Source organism: Hemibagrus wyckioides, linkage group LG26 (genome assembly GCF_019097595.1).
Source record: "Hemibagrus wyckioides isolate EC202008001 linkage group LG26, SWU_Hwy_1.0, whole genome shotgun sequence".
NCBI classification, from domain to species: domain Eukaryota; kingdom Metazoa; phylum Chordata; class Actinopteri; order Siluriformes; family Bagridae; genus Hemibagrus; species Hemibagrus wyckioides.
Window position 1 is genome coordinate 18,021,722 of NC_080735.1, and position 20,708 is coordinate 18,042,429.

At 42.5% G+C, this 20,708-nt stretch overlaps 2 protein-coding genes across 3 annotated transcripts; one reads left to right on the forward strand and one right to left on the reverse strand.

The window, feature by feature from the left end:
- Positions 1 to 617: 617 nt before the first annotated feature.
- Positions 618 to 2,621, forward strand: smdt1b (single-pass membrane protein with aspartate-rich tail 1b). The gene is made up of 3 exons (XM_058381226.1): positions 618 to 796; positions 1,879 to 2,037; positions 2,390 to 2,621. The coding sequence occupies exons 1-2, from the start codon at positions 656 to 658 to the stop codon at positions 2,008 to 2,010; spliced, it is 273 nt and encodes a 90-aa protein (XP_058237209.1). The 5' UTR covers positions 618 to 655; the 3' UTR covers positions 2,011 to 2,037; positions 2,390 to 2,621.
- A 115-nt stretch (positions 2,622 to 2,736) lies between these two features.
- On the reverse strand, positions 2,737 to 19,197 carry triobpa (TRIO and F-actin binding protein a). 2 transcript variants are annotated; one of them, XM_058381225.1, is made up of 17 exons: positions 19,060 to 19,197; positions 18,307 to 18,436; positions 18,130 to 18,205; positions 16,141 to 17,545; positions 15,610 to 15,781; positions 15,234 to 15,302; positions 13,267 to 13,299; positions 12,234 to 12,302; positions 11,837 to 11,926; positions 10,999 to 11,108; positions 10,103 to 10,457; positions 9,157 to 9,382; positions 8,998 to 9,079; positions 7,463 to 7,622; positions 6,302 to 6,415; positions 4,630 to 4,716; positions 2,737 to 3,882 (listed from the first exon to the last, which is right to left on the reverse strand). In XM_058381225.1, exons 2-17 carry the CDS (start codon positions 18,328 to 18,330, stop codon positions 3,727 to 3,729), a joined length of 3,228 nt encoding a protein of 1,075 aa, XP_058237208.1. In that variant the 5' UTR covers positions 18,331 to 18,436; positions 19,060 to 19,197; the 3' UTR covers positions 2,737 to 3,726. The 2 variants fall into 2 exon arrangements, with proteins under 2 accessions (XP_058237208.1, XP_058237207.1); XM_058381224.1 differs by lacking the exon at positions 19,060 to 19,197 and having other exon boundaries at positions 18,130 to 18,436.
- Positions 19,198 to 20,708: the final 1,511 nt, after the last annotated feature.

Consider the following 20,708-nt stretch of genomic DNA (forward strand, 5'->3'; position numbering starts at 1 on the left):
AGTGAGTTTGGTGTGGAGGAACTTGACTGGCCTGCACAGAGTCTGGCCCAGTGTTTATGGGAATTTTTGACCATTCCTCTAGAAGCACATTTGTGAGGTCAGGCACTGATGTTGGACGAGAAGGTCTGTCTCACAGTCTTCACTCTAATTCATCCCAAAGGTGTTCTATGGGGTTGAGGTCAGGACTCTGTGCAGGCCAGTCAAGTTCCTCCACACCAAACTCACTCATCCATGTATTTATGGAGTTTGCTTTGTGCACTAGTGTGCAGTCATGTTGGAACAGGATGGGGTCATTATAAAATTGTCCAAAATGTCTTGGTATAAAGCTGAAGCATTACGAGTTACTTTCACTGGAACTAAGGGGCCGAGTCCAACCCTTGAAAAACAACACCTGAGTTCAATGATTTTGGAGGGGTGTCCCTTACTTTTCTGGCAATATAGTGTACTTTTGGCCATACTATGTATCTTCACCCATGCACAGAACCTGTCTACAGAGATCTTTGAGTAGATGATTTATATTTTCCCTGGTTCATAGTTCAAGTTTAATGATGGTGTCTTTGGCGCCCTCTCGTGGTAGAAAAGAAAAAATAACAGGAAGTAGCCTTAATATAAGCGCTCTCTCTCTCCAAATACAGAACATATAAAGCAGGAAAAAATGGCGTTGGCAGCGCGCGCCCTTTTTCGGAGTTTCCTCGCTAGGAATGCCGGGTTAAACTCAAGAAATATGAAAGGAGTCACACTGAGCCGAAACGCGGTGACCTCAACCTCGGGAGCCATACTTCCAAAACCAGATATAGTACGTGTGTTTTTCTTTCTAATGGACATTAAAACTGTACACTATAACTAGGCGTAGCTATGGGGGACGTCGCTGGATTAGCATGTAAATACATGCGAGCCAATGAAAATGGAGGATTAGTTTGACGGACGTGTCATTTGACCAATCAATGCTTTGCGAAAACTATGTCGCGTGCGGTAGCAACGGGTTCAAATATTAATATAAATATATGTAAAATATTAATATCCAAATTAAATCTAAACTATTTGGACGTATGGAATGTGTTGATTGATTAAAGTTTTATTTTATTAAAAGTTACAGCATATTGTTATTTTCCGCTCTGTGAGTAGTTTTAAAGTTTATTTGTTTTAATGGGTGGGGACTATTTTGTCGTAACCACGGTAGCATACAAGCCAATGAAAATAGAAGAATTGTTTGAGTGACGTTTCTTCGGACCAATCAGTGCGTGTTATTTTTCTTGACTCGCTGTCGTTGAATGAAGAAGTGAATACTGTACAATGGCTTCTTGACCATTTTGTTTTTCCGGACTTTTTTTCGCCTAAAGTAATAAATCTGAGGCATAAAGTATAAACAATAAGCTCTAAAGTATCTCACAGACACACAGTAAATAAATATGTAGGTTTGTAGAGGTTATAAATTGAAGTGTTATAAAGATAAAGTACAGTTTCCAGCGTAGGTTTTCACTCCAGTCTTTAACAATTGGCAGAGCCCCCCCCCCTCTGTCTGTCTGGCTCTGTCTGTCTGTCTCTTTCTCTCGGTCTCTCTCTCTCTCTGTCTGTCTCTCTCTCTCTCCGTCTGTCTGGCTCTGTCTGTCTGTCTGTCTGTCTGTCTGTCTCTCTCTCTCTCTCTCTCTGTCTCACTCTATTTTGTTTTTATTTGTTTTTAAGTGTCACACACACCCACACCAGGTGATCAAGGCTGGAAAAAATGCAGCTTGATGATATTACCTGGCTTGGGCGTGTCAAAGACTGGGCCTGGACTGGACTGAGAACCTCTGTGCTGGAAGATAAACAAAGCAGATCATCTTCACATTGAATATTCTACTTTATCTCAAGCTCATTTGGACTTGTTGCCTTTTGCAGACCCGGTTTGGTGTGGTGCGCATGACGGTGGTGGTGCTCCCGTTCCTGTATGTAGGCACGCTCATCAGCAAGCAGTTTGCAGCTCTTCTGGAAGAGCACGATATCTTCGTTCCTGATGATGACGATGACTGAGTAACAGCAGGCCATACAATGCAGCTGGTAAGTCGAGTCTCAGATAGAAGAATCTCTCAGACCATCTCTGACCGTCTTAAGGTTGTGAAATGTTGCCTTCAGGGATATCAGCTTTTCTATGGTTTTATTGTTTTAATCCAACCACATTTGTGTGGAAATTAGAGCTTTCATTATAGCAAACATTATAGAAAACATCTTAAATGGCTCTGCGGTCCTTAGAGAAGTAAATGGTAGTACTATGTCTAATATAAGTGCATTTCATATTCATATTATCTTGGCTTTTTACCAGTCTAGTGGTCATCATTTACATACATTTGGTTGTTAATTATTATACGTAATGATCTTGTGCTTGTGATTAAATATTTTGTTTCCTTCGCAGGGTGACTGGGGACACACACCGTCGCTCACACTGAAGATAACTCTAAACAGGATCAGTGCAATAACGTTCCAGTTCATCAGCTAGCGTTTACACTCCAACTTTTCAGTCAGACTCTAATGTCAGATTTTTGATGAGTTGTCTTTTAAAGCCAAAGTCTTAACACCATATATATATATATGTGTTTGCGTGTACAGTTTTGTTTCCGTCGAATAAAGGACTTGACTATTGGTTGTATCGGTTTTCTTGACTTTTTTTGAATCGTGTATTTTTATTCACACGTTAAATTGTGCTCAATCATTCAAACCAAAAGAAAAACATGCATATTGTCGTTTTTTCCATCTATTCCATTAGACTATCTATCCATTACAGTAGATTCCAATCTACTCAAGTGAGTCAAATTATGGACAGTCGACCTTAATGAAACTGTGACATTTGGGCAAAAATACAGGCTGTGTAATGATGTCACCTTTCTAGTTCTATGATTGAAAGTCAAGTTCACATAATAGAAAGCAGGATTATTAGATTTTTAGGGGCAGTTTGGGGACACCTTTAGGATGAATTAGAGCGGAGACTGCGAGACAGGACGTCTGCCTTTACATGCACATGAATGTAATATGGAGTTGTCCTGCCTTTTGCAGCTATAATAGCTTCAACTCTTCTTCACAAGGTTTAGGAGTGTGTTTATGGGAGTTTTTGACCATTCCTCAAGAAGCGCGGTCATTTGTGAGGTCAGGCATTGACGGATGAGAAAGCCTGGCTTGCAGTCTCCGCACTAATTCATCCCTATGGGGTTGAGGTCAGGCATCTGTGCAGGCCAGTCAAGTTCCTCCACACAAAACTCACTCATCCATGTCTTTATGGACCTTGCTTTGGTCACTAGTGTGCAGTCATGTTGGAACAGGAAGGGGTCATCCCCAAACTGTTCCCACAAAGAGCATGAAATTGTCCAAAATGTCTTGGTATGAAGCTGAAGCATTAAGAGTTCCTTTCACTGGAACTAAGGGGCCGAGCCCAACCCCTGAAAAACAACAACTGAAATCTATGATAACATGAAAATTTGTTTTCTACATGGGGGAAAAAAGCTCCAGAATCGTGTACAATGTGCTTGGACCTTTATTTAGTGTGTAGGTTTAATCGCTCACTGCCTGCTCTTTCTCCAAAAAAATAAAAATAAATTTAGACAAGTGAACGATTTACATACATCTTTACATAAATCTTTTTTATTTTCTGGTAGCAAAACTGCCCTGGAAAGTACCGTGACGTAACGAGATGTCCTGCACTCCTGCATTGGAGGCGGATGAAAGCATCCATGAAAGACAGTTCATGTTCTGAATAATTTAAGGCCTCAGTTGCTGCTGCTGTTCCTCATCCAGAGCGGCGCTGGTCAGTCGGAGGTGTTCTTTCAGAGAGCTGATCTCTCGGTCACTCAGCCCTTTCAGTGCACAAAGCTCCATGTACATGGCTTTATAACGCTCGCTCATGTCCTGCTTCTCCTACACACACACACAGCGTAGAGAGAGTGTCTGTAATTATACATGACTATGATGATTAAAGGTGTGTTGAACAATAGGGAGGGTGCAGTTTAGTCAGTGTATACTGTGAGTAGGGCAGTGACGGGATGCTGTATGCACTATATGTACGTAGTATCTTCTTCTCCTTCTTTGGGCTTTTCCCTTCAGGGGTCTCCACAGCGAATCATCTCTCTCCACCTATCCCTATCTTCTGCATCCTCAACACCCACTAGCTTCATATCCTCATTTATTCCATCCATATACCTCCTCTTTGGCCTTCCTCTTTGCCTCCTGCCTGGCAGCTCCATGTCCAACATTCTCCTACCAATATACTCACTCTCCCTCCTCTGGACATGTCCAAACCATCTTAATCTGGCCTCCCTAACTTCGTCCCCCAAACGTCCAACATGAGCCATCCCTCTGATGTACTCGTTCCTAATCCTGTCCAACCGTGTCCCTCCCAAAGAGAACCTCAACATGTTATATGTACGTAGTGTGTTATTTGTATAAAACAGTAGATATCGTATTGTATGTGTCCAATAGAAATTTCCTTCAGGACAATCTTATCTTATCTTATCTTAACATGTCACTCTATGTGAAAAGTCTGTCCATTAAAAAATATCCATTAAAAATGAATGATAGATTAGATTGGACTGAACTGAAAAATGTAAGTAAACACGTAACACCTGATCAAGATAAACGATTCCAGCTCTCAGAAACACACCTTACCTTAATTAATGACTGGATCTCGTTCCTGAGACAGCTGATCTCCTTGTGTAAATACTCGATCTCATTCTCCTTCACTCGCAACAACATCTGCAACACACACACACACACACACACACACTAGAGTTTAAACATTGCCTTAGTCTGTAGTTCCGTCTTTCTAAAAAGCACCAAATCATCCAGTGTTACCGCTTGGGTCCACTAGAGGGCAGTGTACAACAACCAAAATCTGATTTCTACCATCTATGTGAGGAGCAAATTCATATCCAGAGCTCAGTGTCGTTATACAGTGATTTTATCGCCATTTGCTGTAATAGGACATCGCCTACTACTGGTTGCCATGGTAATAACATTCATTGGTGTGTGGGCGATAATAATCTAGCGTTAGGAATCAGTTTTTCTGACGGCTGAAATGAAACGTTCTGGAGGGAGTTTGTGTAATAAAATTCAGCAGTGTTTATCTTCAACATGAAGCGTGAAGATGAAGAAGAAGCAGCGTGTGATCACGTGCGCTTTACTCCCATTGGATCAGAAGTCGCTGGATCGAGTCCCGCCCAGCATTCTGCGTAACGTTTGCCGCGTCACTGATGTGGCCACGCCCACATCCACGTCTCCACTGATTGCTGTATGTGTGTGAACACCATTTACAGGAGAACACACTGTGTGGTGTGCAGTGTTAGTAAAATAACCAGTGACAGTGTGGTGTGATGAAACAGTGTCACTGCTGTTACCCAAAACTTGATCATTTTCCAGTAACAGTACTCCACCGTGATTGGCTAACAGACTTCACAATCATTGGCCAACTTTTTTTTTTTTTTTTTTTTAAAAAAAGAATGACGCATACATTATAGGCTTTATCCATTTATAGCTACAATTAATCCTGTTGAACATCCGAGAGACAAGTTTACTTCTGTTATAGCAGCTAAAAGATGTAGAGCTCTGACACTGGAGACTCCTTCCAAAATCGTTACACAAACATCTCCTCACAGAAAACTCAACAATCCTGTCCCTACTGACTAGATAAAGAATAACGCATCAGGATGGGTGTATTATTATTATTTCTTCTATGTATTATTATTATTATTTTTTTTTATCTATCTTTAGTTTCTGTATGAATATAAGCAGTGTTTTATAGACCTCTTACACACCAACCAGGCATAACATTATGACCACCTGCCTAATATTGTGTTGGTGCCTCCAAAACAGCCCTGACCCGTCCTGCACTGTGTATTCTGACCCCTTTCTATCAGAACCAGCATTAACTTCTTTTGAGCAACAGTAGCTCGTCTGTTGGATCGGATCACACGGGCCAGCCTTCACTCCCCACGTACATCAATGAGCCTTGACCGTCCATGACCCTGTCTCCGGTTCACCACTGTGCCTTCCTTTTGATAGATACTGACCACTGCAGACCGGGAACACCCCACAAGAGCTGCAGATTTGGAGATGCTCTGATTCAGTGGTCTAGCCATCACAATTCGGCCCTTCATCAAACTCGCTCAAATCCTTACGATTGTCCATGTTTCCTGCTTCTAACATCAACTTTGAGGACAAAATGTTGACTTGCTGCCTAATATATCCCACCCACTAACAGGTGCCATGATGAGGAGATCATCAGTCTTATTCACGGCACCTCTCAGTGGTCATAATGTTATGCCTGATCGGTGTGTCTTACCTCCAGTTCTGAGGCACTGCGCTCGTAGCTTCCGACAGGGACGACCCCTGACCTTTGACCCGTGATGAAGGACCGCATTAGACTCATTTCCTCGGTCAGGCGTGCCTGCAGTTCCTGTTTGAGCAGGGGACAGGAAGTGTTTGTGAAACTGACAGTTCCAGTGCTGGACCAGTGAGAAAAGGATATGCATTAATGACACTAAGTCTAGGTGTCTGTATGAAACAGGAAGCTGTGGCTGTGAAAGCTAACAGAGCTAAACTACATCTTAACCACATCCACTCACACTGCTGCTGCCTCACTTACTATAATGACTGAAATATAAGCTGTCGCTAATCACACACTGTCATCTAATACGTCCACTCATCTATTACTCTCTCTCTCATTCTATCTCTCTCTCTCATTCTCTCTCTCTCTCTCTCATTCTATCAAGTGACTTTTCTCTAATGAGTTCTCTTTGTTTATGCACTTCTCTCACTTTTCTTTCACTCTTCCTAAATGGGTTTTTTCTTCCCTCTTTCCTTCCTACTCTTTTTCAATTCTCAATCACTCTGCATTTCTTGAATAAATTTCTTTTTCTTTCTTTCTTTCTTTCTTTCTTTCTTTCTTTCTTTCTTTCTTTCTTTCTTTCTTTCTCTCTTTCTTTCTTTCTTCTCATGTTCTACTCCTCTTCATGACTATCTTCTTTCTAAATTTCTTCACAATTTCTTCTAAATTTTTTCTTTCTTTCTTTCTTTCTTTCTTTCTTTCTTTCTTTCTTTCTTTCTCTCTCTCTCTCTCTCTCTCTCTCTCTCTCTCTCTCATGGATTCTGTATAATAGCAGAGGATTTTTCTTTTAGAAAAGGTTCTGTGTATGTATACAAACTGTCTCTTTCTTTCTTTCTTTCTTTCTTTCTTTCTTTCTTTCTTTCTTTCTTTCTTTCTTTCTTTCTTTCTTTCTTTCTTTCTTTCTTTCTTTTTTTCGTTCTTTCTTTCTTTCTTCTCATGCTCTTCATGCTCCTCTTCATGACTATCTTCTTTCTAAATTTCTTCACATTCTCTTTATTTATTCAGTCACTTTTTTAGTCTTTCTTTCTCTCTCTCTCTCTCTCTCTCTCTCTCTCTCTCTGTGACCTGGCTTCACTGTGTTCTGCAGGTGTTTCTCTGCGGTTCTCACTGGAGTACCTGGTTCTCTTTGCGGAGCTGTTCCACTTCTCTGTGCCGTTCCTTGATCAGCGTGTGCCTCTGGCCCGTGACGTTCTGTAAGTCAGTCAGCTCCACACACCTCTGAGTGTATTGCTCTGACAGACCATCCAGCTCCTGCTGCAGAGACACACACTCGGACCTGACACACACACACACACATGCACGATGGTTTATTCATTTACCAAAGAACAGATGTCTGCTTTAATGGGTTAATTGATCTGTTGATGGATTGAACCGATTCATTGAAAATCTATTTAGTACTCAATCGGCTTTTGTTCCTTTGTCGCAGCTCTTTTGTATGACTCTCCTGCACCCTACACAGCTGTTAGCACCGCACCGCGCCGCACAGTGCTACCTCCGGTGAAAATAACTCAGCAGTAACTTTATACCCGAGTCTCACCCTTAGATCATTCAGATACTTGGATAGTGGAGATTTGTAACTAAGAGCTGCTGCTGCTGCTGTAATCATAAACTGCATCCTGTTGCTCATCCCAGACTTCATCCTCACACCCTGCTCATAATCAACATCCCGTTAACTCACTCTGTACTGTCTGTCTTCACATTCCTACACCTGTGCAGTGATTTATAATCAGGGGTTTATAGGGTTTATAAAGAGAGGGGTTTATAGGTTTTATAAGGGGAGGGGTTTATAGGGTTTATAAAGAGAGGGGTTTATAGGTTTTATAAGGGGAGGGGTTTAAAGGGTTTACAAGGGGAGGGGTTTATAGGTTTTATAAAGAGAGGGGTTTATAGGTTTTATAAGGGGAGGGGTTTATAGGTTTTATAAGGGGAGGGGTTTATAGGGTTTATAAAGAGAAGGGTTTATAGGTTTTATAAGGGGAGGGGTTTATAGGTTTTATAAGGGGAGGGGTTTATAGGTTTTATAAAGAGAGGGGTTTATAGGTTTTATAAGGGGAGGGGTTTATAGGTTTTATAAGGGGAGGGGTTTATAGGGTTTATAAAGAGAAGGGTTTATAGGTTTTATAAGGGGAGGGGTTTATAGGGTTTATAAAGAGAGGGGTTTAAAGGGTTTACAAGGGAAGGGGTTTATAGGGTTTATAAGGGGAGGGGTTTATAGGTTTCATAAGGGGAGGGGTTTAAAGGGGTTACAAGGGGAGGGGATGGGTTTATAGGTTTTAAAAGAGGAGTGGTTTATAGGTTTTATAAGGGGCAGGGTTTAGAGCTTTTTATAAGGGGAGGGGCTTATAGGTTTTATAAGCTTATAGGTTTTAAAGGGGGGGGCTTATAGGTTTTTTAAGTTTATAGGTTTTATGAGGGGAGAGGTTTATAGGTTTTATAAGGGGAGGGGCTTATAGGTTTTAAAAGGGGAGGGGTTTATATGTTTTATAATGACTAATGTCCACCACTTCAACAATGATTAGGCAAAACAGATATTTCTAACACTTAACACTCAGGGAATACAAAATCCAAAGTCCAAATCTGTGCAGTTTGTCATGCAACTGACTGCACAAAACTTTAATAATGTAGATTCATGTATAATTTTATGCACTCACTTGCACTCACTCACTACTGTCTGTTCTCCTCCTCTCAGTCTCTCCAGCTCCTCCTGATGGGCCTTCCTCAGAGCTTCAATCGCTGCAGAGAGAGTGACAGAGTCAGCGAGTCAAGCTCCGTAACATGGTTAAAAATGTCTTTACGAAGCCTGTATTCACCTTTTGCAGCGTGCTGTGCCTCGTCCCTCAGCATCTGCTCTCTCTGAGTCTCCAGCTGTCTCCTGTCTCTCTCATGTGTTCTCTCCATTTCCTGCAGTCTCTCCCTGTGTTCTCTCTCTAGCTCTTCCAGCCTGGAGGCACAGAGTGAACCCGGGCCGCAGGGAAGCGCAGATCCTGGTCCGGCTCGGCATTTACGCATCACTTCCGTCTGCTGCCTCGGAGGCACCTGAGGACCAGGAGAAAGAGTTGCACTTCAGCTTCTAAAGTTCTTTCATGCATGTTTATGTTTTTAAAATAGCACGTTTTTCACATCACAGGGTTCACACACACACACACACACACACTACAGACAAAGTAGAGATGCCAATCAGCCTACAAGGCATGTCTTTGGACTGAGGAAGGAAACCAGAGAACGCAGAGAATACCCCCCAAAGCATGGGGAGAACATGCAAGCACCACACAAACAGGGCGGAGACAGGAATCAAACCCCCAACCCCTAAGAGATTTTGAGCTTCATTCAGCTGTTTGTTGGTCAGTTAATATGTCAGTCATTACACTGGCAAATAAAATGCACTGTGCTGTGAATGGTCACTAATGTAATTATAGTGGGCAGTGGTGGTTTAAGTGGTTAAGGCTTTGGGTTGTTGATTGGAGCATTGGGGTTCAAGCCCCAGCACCACAAAGCTGCCACTGTTGGGCCCTTGAGCAAGGCCCTCAATTCTCACTGCTCCAGGGGGCACTGCATCATGGCTGACCGCCCCCTCTGACCCCAACCTCCAAAGTTGGGATATGTGAAGAAAGAATTTCACTGTGCTGTAATGTATATGTGACCAATAAACACTTCTATTCTATTCTATAAATCTCAGAAGAGACAAGGTAGATAAATAATATATGTGATGGTCAGGAAACAAGTCCATGACTTGATCTGAGACATTACACTTGATACCTCACTCTGTAGCCCCTCATTGGTTCCTTGTGGAGCGTCTGAGCCGATCAGCGACAATGACCTCATCTCTCCGACAGGAATCTTCTCAAAATCCTCCCATTTCTTCTCGATGTCCATCCCTGTCATGGTCTCATGGATATGAGGCATAACACAAGCTACTGCCCCCTTTTTCAGCTGCACTTTGTCCCACGGGCTGTCGGCCTCTCTGTCCGAGGCAGCTTCCTGGAACCACTTAGTCCTGTCCCCTAACCGCTTTTCCTGTTCCGTGTCTCGGCCCACGCCTGCCTCCCGGTGATTGGTCAAAGGCAGTGACATCATGTCGGGGTCATCGTGAGATGGGCTAGTGGGCTCTGACCTGAGAGATGAGCAGATGAATGCATATGCATAAATAAATTGGAGCTAATATTCAGTATTGAAAAAGACCCCAGTTCCCCAGACCTATAGCCAGTCTACAACGTTTTCCCAAAAGTTCATCAAAATTATTGGCACCCTTTTCACCTTTTGACATTCTAAGACTTGAGCCCTTCTTTGAAATTATATCAAGTTCACATCATGGTGTCTATATCATCCAGCTACATGCTACAAAAAGGCAGAGTCAGCCTTTTAAAAATAAGGGTTCTTTGTGTTCAAAAGGGGTACTGCTTGTGAGGTTCAACAAAGAACCTAAAAATCAAGCATATCAATACATTTAGGGTGCTAACATGAATATGAAGCTAGAACTATTAAGCGTTTTTTGGTTAGTCCCTTTGGGGGAACCTTTAAAGGTTGTTCGCATAGAAACCAGCCCAAGAATCAGAGAGGAAGAAGGCTTTAGGGTGATAAATGGAACTTAATAAACTCCCCCTGTCTCCATCCCTGTCTCCAGGGAAGAGTGATATGAGGAGGATGCGCCGTACCGCATGTTATCAGGTGATTCAGTGCTTCTGATGCGTCTCTGCAGAACATCGATCCAGTTCCTCCTGATGCGGGAAGTCATGGCTGACAGGGTGATTTCAGCATCATTCATCTGTACGCCAGCAGACAGAACACATCCAGAACATGGCAGACACGGACAAGTGAATGTTAACATTGTATAGTACACATTCAACAAATTCTAAATTAGTGACCACCAGAACCACATACGATTTAAGAACATAGAAACACATTTATGTCTAAAGAAGACAAGGTATGTACCAATCACAGGCATATCTTCAGTGTTTCATCGCTACTAGTGAAGGAGGTGTGGCCTCTGTGTTTGTCAGTCTCAGTAAAGGGTGTGTGGCCTCTGTATATGTCAGTCACACTGAAAGAGGTGTGGTCTTTGTGTCTGTCAGTCTCAGTGAAGGAGACATGGCCTATGCATGTGTCAGTCTCAGTAAAGGAGGTGTGGCCTATGTATGTGTCAGTCACACTGAAGGAGGTGTGGTCTTTTTTGTGTGTCAGTCTCAGTGAAGAGACATGGCCTATGCATGTGTCAGTCTCAGTAAAGTAGGTGTGGCCTATGTATGTGTCAGTCACACTGAAGGAGACATGGACTCTTTATGTCAGTGTCACATGAGGTGGTGTGGCCTCTGTGTGTGTCAGTCTCAGAGAAGGGGGCGTGGCCTTGGTGTGTGTCAGTCCTAGTGAAGGAGGTGTGGCCTTTGTGTGTGTCAGTCCCAGTGAAGGAGGCGTGGCCTCTGTGTCTGTCAGTGTCAATTTCTTGTAAACCTTTACATTTAATTTTGTACCCAAACATACAACAGAAATTCTTACGTGTATCTGAAGTCCGTAGTTCTTATCCGCTTCAAACTCCACCACATCGAGACAGCATGAAATATCAATCTCTCCATCTGGCCCATCCCCCTATCACATATAAACAAGGCAAAAAAGTTTAATTCATCACCCTGACACAGAAGAGACAGTATCTACCAGATTTTCTTTCTTACTTATGATGTTTTGTTTGTTACTTTAAACTCTTTAATACACCTCAATGTCCATAGTCCTAACTCAACATTACCTCAGCCCAGCCAATCAATAAAAACTCATTTTTATTTGGAAAAAGCACCGCAGCAAATTGACACCACCGCTCCTTTAACTAGACGTTCCTTAAAAAGGCAGTGATGAATGATATTGTGTGAAATCAGATTAAATGTGTATGTGATCAGCTCACCTCCTCAGCATCAGGGTTGGTATAGTATCTCAGTCCAGAGCTGTCCAGAACAAACCAGAACTTTCTCCACTAAACACAGAGGGGAAGCAGTGTTTCAGGAACATCGTGCAGAGAGGATAAAAATATAAACATATCAAGTTTATTCAGTACAAAGAACAATACTACCGGATGAGAATGTTTAACATCATCAAGAAGTAGTAGCATTTTAACTAGCTGTGTGTAGTACACATTTGGACACCTTCACTTTTAAATTAATAACAAAATTTAAATATATTAAATTACATAATTGGAAGAGACTGTATTTAGTTTGGGGGAGCATGGTAGCTTAGTGGTTAGCACTGTTGCCTCACAGCAAAAAGGTCCTGGGTCCGAATCCTGGGTTCGAACAGGCGGGGGCCTTTCTAAATTGCCCATAGGAGTGAGTGTGAGTGTGTGTGGTTGTCTGTCTATATGTGTGGCCCTACAATGGACTGGTGACCTGTCCAGGGTGTACCCCTGCCTTTTGCCCAATGTGTGCTGGGATAGGCTCCAGCAGATCCCCATGACCCTAATTAGGAATAAAGTGGGTATGATGGATGGATGTATTTTGTTCGACTATAACTGGTGCAAATTTTATTTTCTAACTGTTACTGTTCAATCAGTGTTTGTTTTTTTATCTATCGACAAAAGAACACACCAGTTTACAGCGATAAGGGACAGTGTGTGAAAGTGGGTGGGGCTTAACTTCATGTAAACGAGAAGCATATACACTGGTGTGAGAAACAGAGAGATTCCAAAATCATTCATGACTTACGTTAAAACTTTTATATTTACATTTGAGTCGGTGACACTGACAACAGGAATACATGATACAACAGCTCTAAACGTTTTCTGGAAGGTGGATGATTAAAACTGCTAGTTATTTTACGAAGGTTACTTCACAGATGCTAAAGCGTAACGGTAGGCAGAAAGTAGAACCTTTTTTAAAACTTGTTCAGCCATTATCTCGAGAAAACACATACACAAACATATTTTCCGATAAAATTCTTCTTACTTCTGCGCAGTTATCCAACATGAACATCCATCCCTTTTTAAGATCCAGAGAGTTGAGCTATAAATAAAGTCACATCACAACCGTTAGCTTAGCCTTCAACAGATCAGACATGATCATCAGAAGCACAGATAAGAAGCTTTTTGTCCTTCTTCTAGTGTTTCAGCTAATCCATAGATGACTTTTAATGAGTAGAAATGTAACCAGCATGCACCTTAAAATAATAGTTAATCTTTCTAATATCTAATCTTCTAAAATCTAATATTTAGCTCATCTGTATTACATCTGTATTATGTAATCACAGTTTTATACAACGTGTTCCTGTAAAAGATTCTTTTGCATAAGATTATAGGGAACTATCTTCTGATGCTGTTATTGCCTAATAAGGAGAAGAAGAAGCTTGTAAACAACCTTTCTATATGCTTACGAATCTACATCATTTTGTTTTTACTCATAACCTATAAGAAATTGTTCTCTGGTTTTATGGCTCATCATATAAAAGTTATTGATTTGTTTTATGTGGTGGCAGAGATGTGAAGAAAACTTAAGGCACTTAATATTTTCCTCACTTCCCAAGCTGTGAAGGAAAAGACAGTGGTGAGACCGGCCATGCTGTATGGTTTAGAGGCAGTGTCACTGAGGGAGAGACAGGAGTCAGAGCAGGAGGTAGCAGAGCTGAAGATGTTGAGGTTCTCTTTGGGAGGGACACGGTTGGACAGGATTAGGAACGAGTACATCAGAGGGACGGCTCATGTTGGACATTTGGGGGACAAAGTTAGGGAGGACAGATTAAGATGGTTTGGACATGTCCAGAGGAGGGAGAGTGAGTATATTGGTAGGAGAATGTTGGACATGGAGGCCAAAGAGGAGGTATATGGATGGAATAAATGAGGATATGAAGCTAGTGGGTGCAAGTGTTGAGGATGCAGAAGATAAGGATAGGTGGAGAGAGATGATTCGCTGTGAAGGGAAAAGCCCAAAGAAGAAGATGGACAAGCCGATGACCCTCACCAGAATAAAGCGGACACTGAAACTCAATGAACGAAAGATTGGTGGTGATGTCCACCAGTGTGTGGAAAGTGTAATAAAAAGTACAGATAAGTCACAAGGCTCATTAAGAACCACATGCTAGAACTTGTACGGTTCCTTTCTATTGCTTGACCGTTTTTGTAAACTCCCTAAGGACCCTTTAGATACCCTACTGATGAAAACACCTGCTGGAAATCAGACACGCCCCCTTCATCTCATCCTACGCACACTCACGCGCACACACACACACGCGCGCGCACGCACGCGCGCCTATCATGTATACAACGTAAATAAAAAAGAAATCCCAGCACTCACCGTCATCGTTGTCGAATGTAAGCCGGCAGAAGGCATGAAACAGGAAGAGATGAAGCTGTTATGCGCGCAGTTTCCGTGTAATATCCACTGTCAGCAAATCATCTGGTTTAAAACGTTAGGCAGCATCCTTTCGGGTTTGTTATCGAGGAATAAAATACATTGTGCGCATTTCTCTTTTTACTTAGGCGTCAATTTTTTTTTCTGTTGATCATAAATGACTTTTTTCGCCTCATCTTAAAAAAAAGGCACGGGAATTTTAACCATACAGCTCTCTGTCTGCGGTTTTGTAGCGCAGCCACACTGGTCTCGAACAACTAGTCACGTGACTTCCGTGCCAATGGCGCGAATCATAAAACCGCTAGCTTAAGTTGCTATCAGTGTCTCCCCCCTCAGAATGTCTTATGGCTAACAAATTTTTTTTTTTTTTTATCATATCTACTTTTATATTATTTATTTTAAAAAAAAGAGACCTACCTTCGTGTGGCTCATTTTTCAAACTGTGTAGTGAGACACCTCAGCCTGAAGCAGAAACTGGACACCGAAACCTCCCACATCATGGCATCTGACTCTGTGTGTGTGTGTGTGTGTGTGTGTGTGTGTGTGTGTTTTCATGAGGTAAAGGTTACCTGCATCAGTGGAGAGTCATGTTGTTTTCCCTCATGTCTATCTGAAGAGTTATTTTCTTCTCTGGATCGCTGCAATTGAAGAAAACACTCAACTTGTCTACAGAAATACACAATACGCTGTAGCATGTGAGGTCAATCCCATTGAGATGGATGCTTTGTGAAGCCTCTTCTCCATCACATCACCTGTACTTGTAACTGACGTGCTAGCTCTGATATCAGCTTCATATCAGAAATGGAGAAAAAAAAATGACTTGTATGGATTCACGCGTCTTGTGTTACAGGTTTAGTGAATAGCGGACGACTTGGAATCAAGCTAACATCATTAACAGTCCATGTTTGTGTAGACACTGTTGAAGACAGGTGCCATGCTTTTCACCTGCGAAACCTGTGTAACGCCGGAGACGGTACTGTTGGTTTCGGACGAGCCTCCGGCGTCCTTGTTATGGCGTCTCCTCTCCCTCTCTCTACGGTCCCGCCCTCGCTCCCGTCCTCTCCCGCGTTCCTCCGCCTCTACGGATTCACCACGGCCTTCTCTCTCTTCTCTGTAGCTAAGAGAACATGAGGAACAAATGGCATGAAAAATGGAAATTCGACTTCCCCTTTAAGAATAAATTTTTTTTCCACAGCATGAAACTAAAGAGGAACCAACATATTTGGGTTTTTTTGGTTCTTGATACCATGGTCAATGTTTCCTGATAGGTTGCTCGTTTACGAAGCTTATAACAGTGTAATTCCTGATGAAAAGTGCTGAATCTAGAGCAGGTAGTAAAAAAATATACAACCAAAACCACACATAATTAGGTTTAATGGAAATAATAGTGTTTCAGTGTTCTGGAAACAAATGTTCCTGTACTACATCAGTAAAAGGTCCTTGTCTCTCCTCCCTCTTTTGCCTTGTCTTTCTGACCTGTGTTGTTTGTCTCGACGTGGACTGCGACTCTGAGGCCGTCTTCTCACTACGATTGCCTCCTCTTCTTCCGGATACAGATTTACTTTGGGAATATCAGCTATGATTACATAGTCCTCTATTGTCATCTCGGGCACAGGTGGCTGGCTCTTAGATCTGTTGTTTTCAGAGAGTATCAGTGCTTCCAGACCACGTCGAATGGTGCTTCTGCTTCTCTCTGTGGTCTGGTTGTCTGTTTTCATGGTGTCTTCTTGGCTTTGCTTTGACGGCGAGATGCTGTGTGATGACTCTGGGGAAGCGGGGCTCATGGGAGAGTGTGACGTCTCATGCCAGGACCCCTGTGATTGGCTAAGATCTGTTCTGGAGTGTCTGTCTGTCATGGATGATTTCGATAATGGTTGCAATTTATCACTTCTGTAATCATTTTGTTTTCTATCCCTCGTTGAACTATGGCCGTTTTGATCATAATCCCTACGAGGAGGTGAACTGTTGTGACTGTTCGCGCCTGTGTTGCGACCACTGTTGCGACTGTTATATCCACTCATACGACTACTTCCTTTTGGTGAAAATTGGCTTCTGTTGTACTGACTACCTGGCGGTGAGAAATCTCTGCTGTTGCAAGCAGTGTTGGATCTGCTTTTCCGACTGTTACAACCACTACTGCGGCTGCTTCGGCCATTCTCATACCCGTAACTCTCATTTTCCATTTCGGCCCTAGATCTTTTTGACCAACCGTTTCTTCCCTGTTGCGAGGTGTCCGATTCCGCTGAACTAGCAATTGATTGTAGATTCCGATACAGCTTTTCCGAGTCCAGACTGTGTTGACCGTAGGAGCTCTGAGAAGGACTTTGCTTGTGGGAGTGGCTTGATGAATCTGTATATCTGTTAGAGGCAGAATTTCGAGAGGGGGAGTGTGTCTTTGAGACCACCGAGGCTCGTCTTGTTGCTGGACTGCATTTCCGAGAGGCTCGTTTAGATGAAGTGTGAGAGCTCGCGTGAAGATGGGAGGTCGAACCTCTGCGATGGGAGGAGCTGTGGGATTGCCTTTGTGGAGACACATTGGAGGACCTTGGACTACACGAACGTGGGCTTGCACGGGACTGACTGTCACCACGTCTGAAGTTTGAATAGGTCATGCAGCGTAGAGGAGAGAGGCCGCTCATGGCTTCGTTGCTAAGCGCGTCGTGGCGCCTCCTGTAGGACGGAAGGCCCAGTTCGGGGTTTCGGAAGGGAATGGTGGCTTTGCGCTCAGGACTGCAGTTGTTGGGAAGAGGGTGTCCTCTCTCGTAGTACCGCACGGGAGCTTGAGGGCTGTCATTCGGCTGTTCTCGGTCACGGGACAGGAAGCGGTTGGCTCTTTGGAAAATGGCACGACTGCTGCTTTGGTCCCTCTCTTTTTTTGGTTCTGTTAGAGAAAAAGGGGTTGTAATTGATACAGTGCTTCTGACATAATACATAATGCATGTAAGGCACCTTGTCTGACCTTTACAAAGAATGACTGGTGATAACTCGCATATTTACGCGTTATCTCCAGACTTTCACTTGTCTCTGAATCAGCACCACGTTTCAAGTGTTCATTAAAGATATTTAATGTGATGAACAGTAAAGCAGAACAGGTAGGTGGATCAGAGCTATGTGAATGGTTTTCCAAGCATTTTTCACCAATATTAATACACAAAACACGAATGAACCAAGATCAATTGAGTGTATTATAAATGGTTTCTTTTCTAAACGTCACTATTGACAGTTTATTGTCAGTATAAACATTTCTATTACAGAGTATTTTTTCTTTTATTTGCATTTGTTTTTATGGGCCATGATCAGGATAATCCAACCAGACATCTAATTTAGGAATGGTTACTACTTTAATTCCATCATCTTATGAGTGGAGTGCAAGAAAAAAACCCCATTAAAATATTGATTATGCTTAAACAAGCCGATTATTTTAAGAATAAATAAAAATCCCTGCACAGTGATGTCTTGTCTGACCTGTGCGTTGACTGACACTGCTCCTTCTACTGGTGTTTCTACTGCGAGACTCCATCTCGGAACGGCGACCGGAATGCTGCAGAGGAGAATCAAGTTGAGTCATTCTCTAGAAAGCTCTCCAGATTCCAAGAAAGGTTTGGAGCAGTATTGTTTGGTTATACATGTGGCGTTCCATACAGGACTAGTGTCTTGAGATTTCATTTAAAACTGCTCTCCTCCTTCTGGAGTCGCTTGCTGGTGTCCTGTGGTATCTTATATGGATGAGTGACTGATGCAGGTCTCCTTGGTCCTTGGTCCTTAGTAGGTTCTGTAAGAGAAGAGAAAACAACATAAAATAATGAATTATAAAGTGAGATCCCAGATAACAAAAGATAAAAATCTACCGATAAACATCAAGTGTCGGTCACACAACCTCAGATCAGTCATCTTATTTCTAGGCCAAGAGAAGGAGTACAGCGGGAGCTCCTGGACAGCACGACAGCTGATCGTTAAGCACACTACACCTTAATTTGGCTGATTGTTAAAATGTGACATAATCCAACCAGGAGTGAATAATTTAGGCTGGCGAGGTGAAGAGAGAGAATCCTTTGTCGTCTGATAGGTGCAATCTTAGCAGGATCCTTAGCAGAAACAGGATATTTTAATGTGAATCAGGAATTACACCGGTCTCTCCGAGCTCAGAGGTCAGATGGGGTTCATGCCAATGATTAGACTAGGCACATTAATCAAGAACAACGAATAAATGAATTAACAGCTAAAGACTGACACGAAATGAAAGAAATCAATGGGATTAAGGGACAGTTAGCGGTCAAACGAAGACATTCGAATATTGTACACAGCAACCTAAATAGCAAGACAGAATGTTTACTATCTTTTCCAGAGTGCTAGGCTATACAAGATACAGCACACTGAGGAAAAGTATATACTCACTGCTAGGGAGCAGCCGTCACACCGAAGAGTCTCCTGTTGAACTTGCCAGAGTCTTATCCCTTTACTTCTCTCCATCCTCTCATCCAGGCACCTCCTGTTCTCTCGTTCATTACTTTAGACGCGTCAGAGTGTAACATAAGCTAGACTCGGCCTCCACTCATGACTTTTTCATCATCTCCTGTGCCTCCACTTGCCTTGCTCCTTGCGTTTTTTTTTTTCACTACTCTCTTCATATCTCTTGTTTTTTCTTCTCGTATTGCTTCCTGAAACTGATGACCTCCTTGAAACAGCTCTACTTCTGTTAGGTTTAAGCCTTCTTTAATTTGTTGTATATTTCAGGCCATAATACAATGGTTTTGCCAAACGGTGGCAGATGGTAATTGACTCTAAGTTTTGACTCTTTGAGCACTGCGTTACTTTTTGGTGTCTATGTTGTGTGGGGGATATAGCATTACTGTCAGTTCCCCGAGGACACCACATGATCTGCTCATTAAATTGCAATGAGATCACAGAGCAAACCTTCTCATTCCTGGCCCAGTTTTCCATTGAGTCAGCTAAGTCATTCGAACTAATTGAGGGATCCAAGCCTGTTCTTCGAATCCTAGTTTTCAGTAAAATGACCAACTTTGGAGGGTTATATTTTTAACCCAGAAATTTAGGACTGATAGTCGAGCAAGATAATGTAATGTATGCTAAGTAGTGGTAGGTTATAAACTGATATATAAAGGTATGACATGAGGTAAACAGGAAAGTAGGGCAAAGTAATGTTACGCAAAGTTTGCCCCCCAAAGTAATTCAAGCATGGTCGAATGAGCAGAGTGGAGCAAAATGTGCTTGGCCCAAAACTTAAAGTATTTCCATTGTCTCTATCTTCCATGGCCATGTGGGGTCTAGCTGGTGTTTTCTGCCTGCAGGGCGCTTTGACTCAGGAGGACAGACAACATCTGTCGTTCTTTGCCCCACAGACCCCCACTCCCCATCTCATCCCATCCCTCCTCCCCTTTCTCCGTCCATTCAGAGACACACACTGGCACTCCCAAATGTTGCCCTTTTGTATTGCGCCATTGTCCAGCGCAGCATTGTGTGTGACGCCGCCTACTCCCAAGAGTCTCACTGATGACTGTCGTAAGAGACCTTGCACAGAAATGATCACTTTCACTCTGGCCAAAACAAAAAAGTTTCTCCTTCCAAATTTTAACCAGCATTGCGTCAAATAATTCAATCTAATTAGTACTTGTAGTAATTGTAGAAAAGTCTGGAATTGATTAGAAAAACATTTTAAAATTAAAATAATTGTGTACTTTTGTTTTAGTGACACAACCTGGTTGAAGTAGTATAGATTAATTAAAAAAAAAAAAAACTTTTCGTATTGGTCCTTGAGCAATCTATAGGCTCCCGTTCTTTCTCTTCCATCCTCTAGCTGCTAAAAAATTCAGAATGCTAGCTCTCTCTCCACTCATGTTGACAGAGTTGTCGGTATAATTGGTCCGTTTTGCCATGTTTTTCAGAGCCCCGGTCTCTGTGTTATATGTGTGGCCGAGCCAGAGGGAGGACTGTAAAGGGGGTTTGAATGGCTCGGTATGGGGTGAGCAGGAGGCTGCAGCAGATGGCAATGATTAGCTCTGTTCACATCCCTATCAAAAGAACTG

Bases quoted from the DNA above. Each gene is read 5' to 3' on its own strand.
- smdt1b (XM_058381226.1), top strand. From the start codon at position 656: ATGGCGTTGGCAGCGCGCGCCCTTTTTCGGAGTTTCCTCGCTAGGAAT. The intron at 797-1,878 runs GTACGTGTGTTT...TGCCTTTTGCAG, and splicing joins TACTTCCAAAACCAGATATA to ACCCGGTTTGGTGTGGTGCG.
- triobpa (XM_058381224.1), bottom strand. From the start codon at position 18,232: ATGACTCAACTTGATTCTCCTCTGCAGCATTCCGGTCGCCGTTCCGAG. The intron at 15,782-16,140 runs GTCAGAAAGACA...ATGTTCTCTTAG, and splicing joins CGTCGAGACAAACAACACAG to CTACAGAGAAGAGAGAGAAG. The intron at 3,883-4,629 runs GTAAGGTGTGTT...GTGTGTGTGTAG, and splicing joins AGATCCAGTCATTAATTAAG to GAGAAGCAGGACATGAGCGA.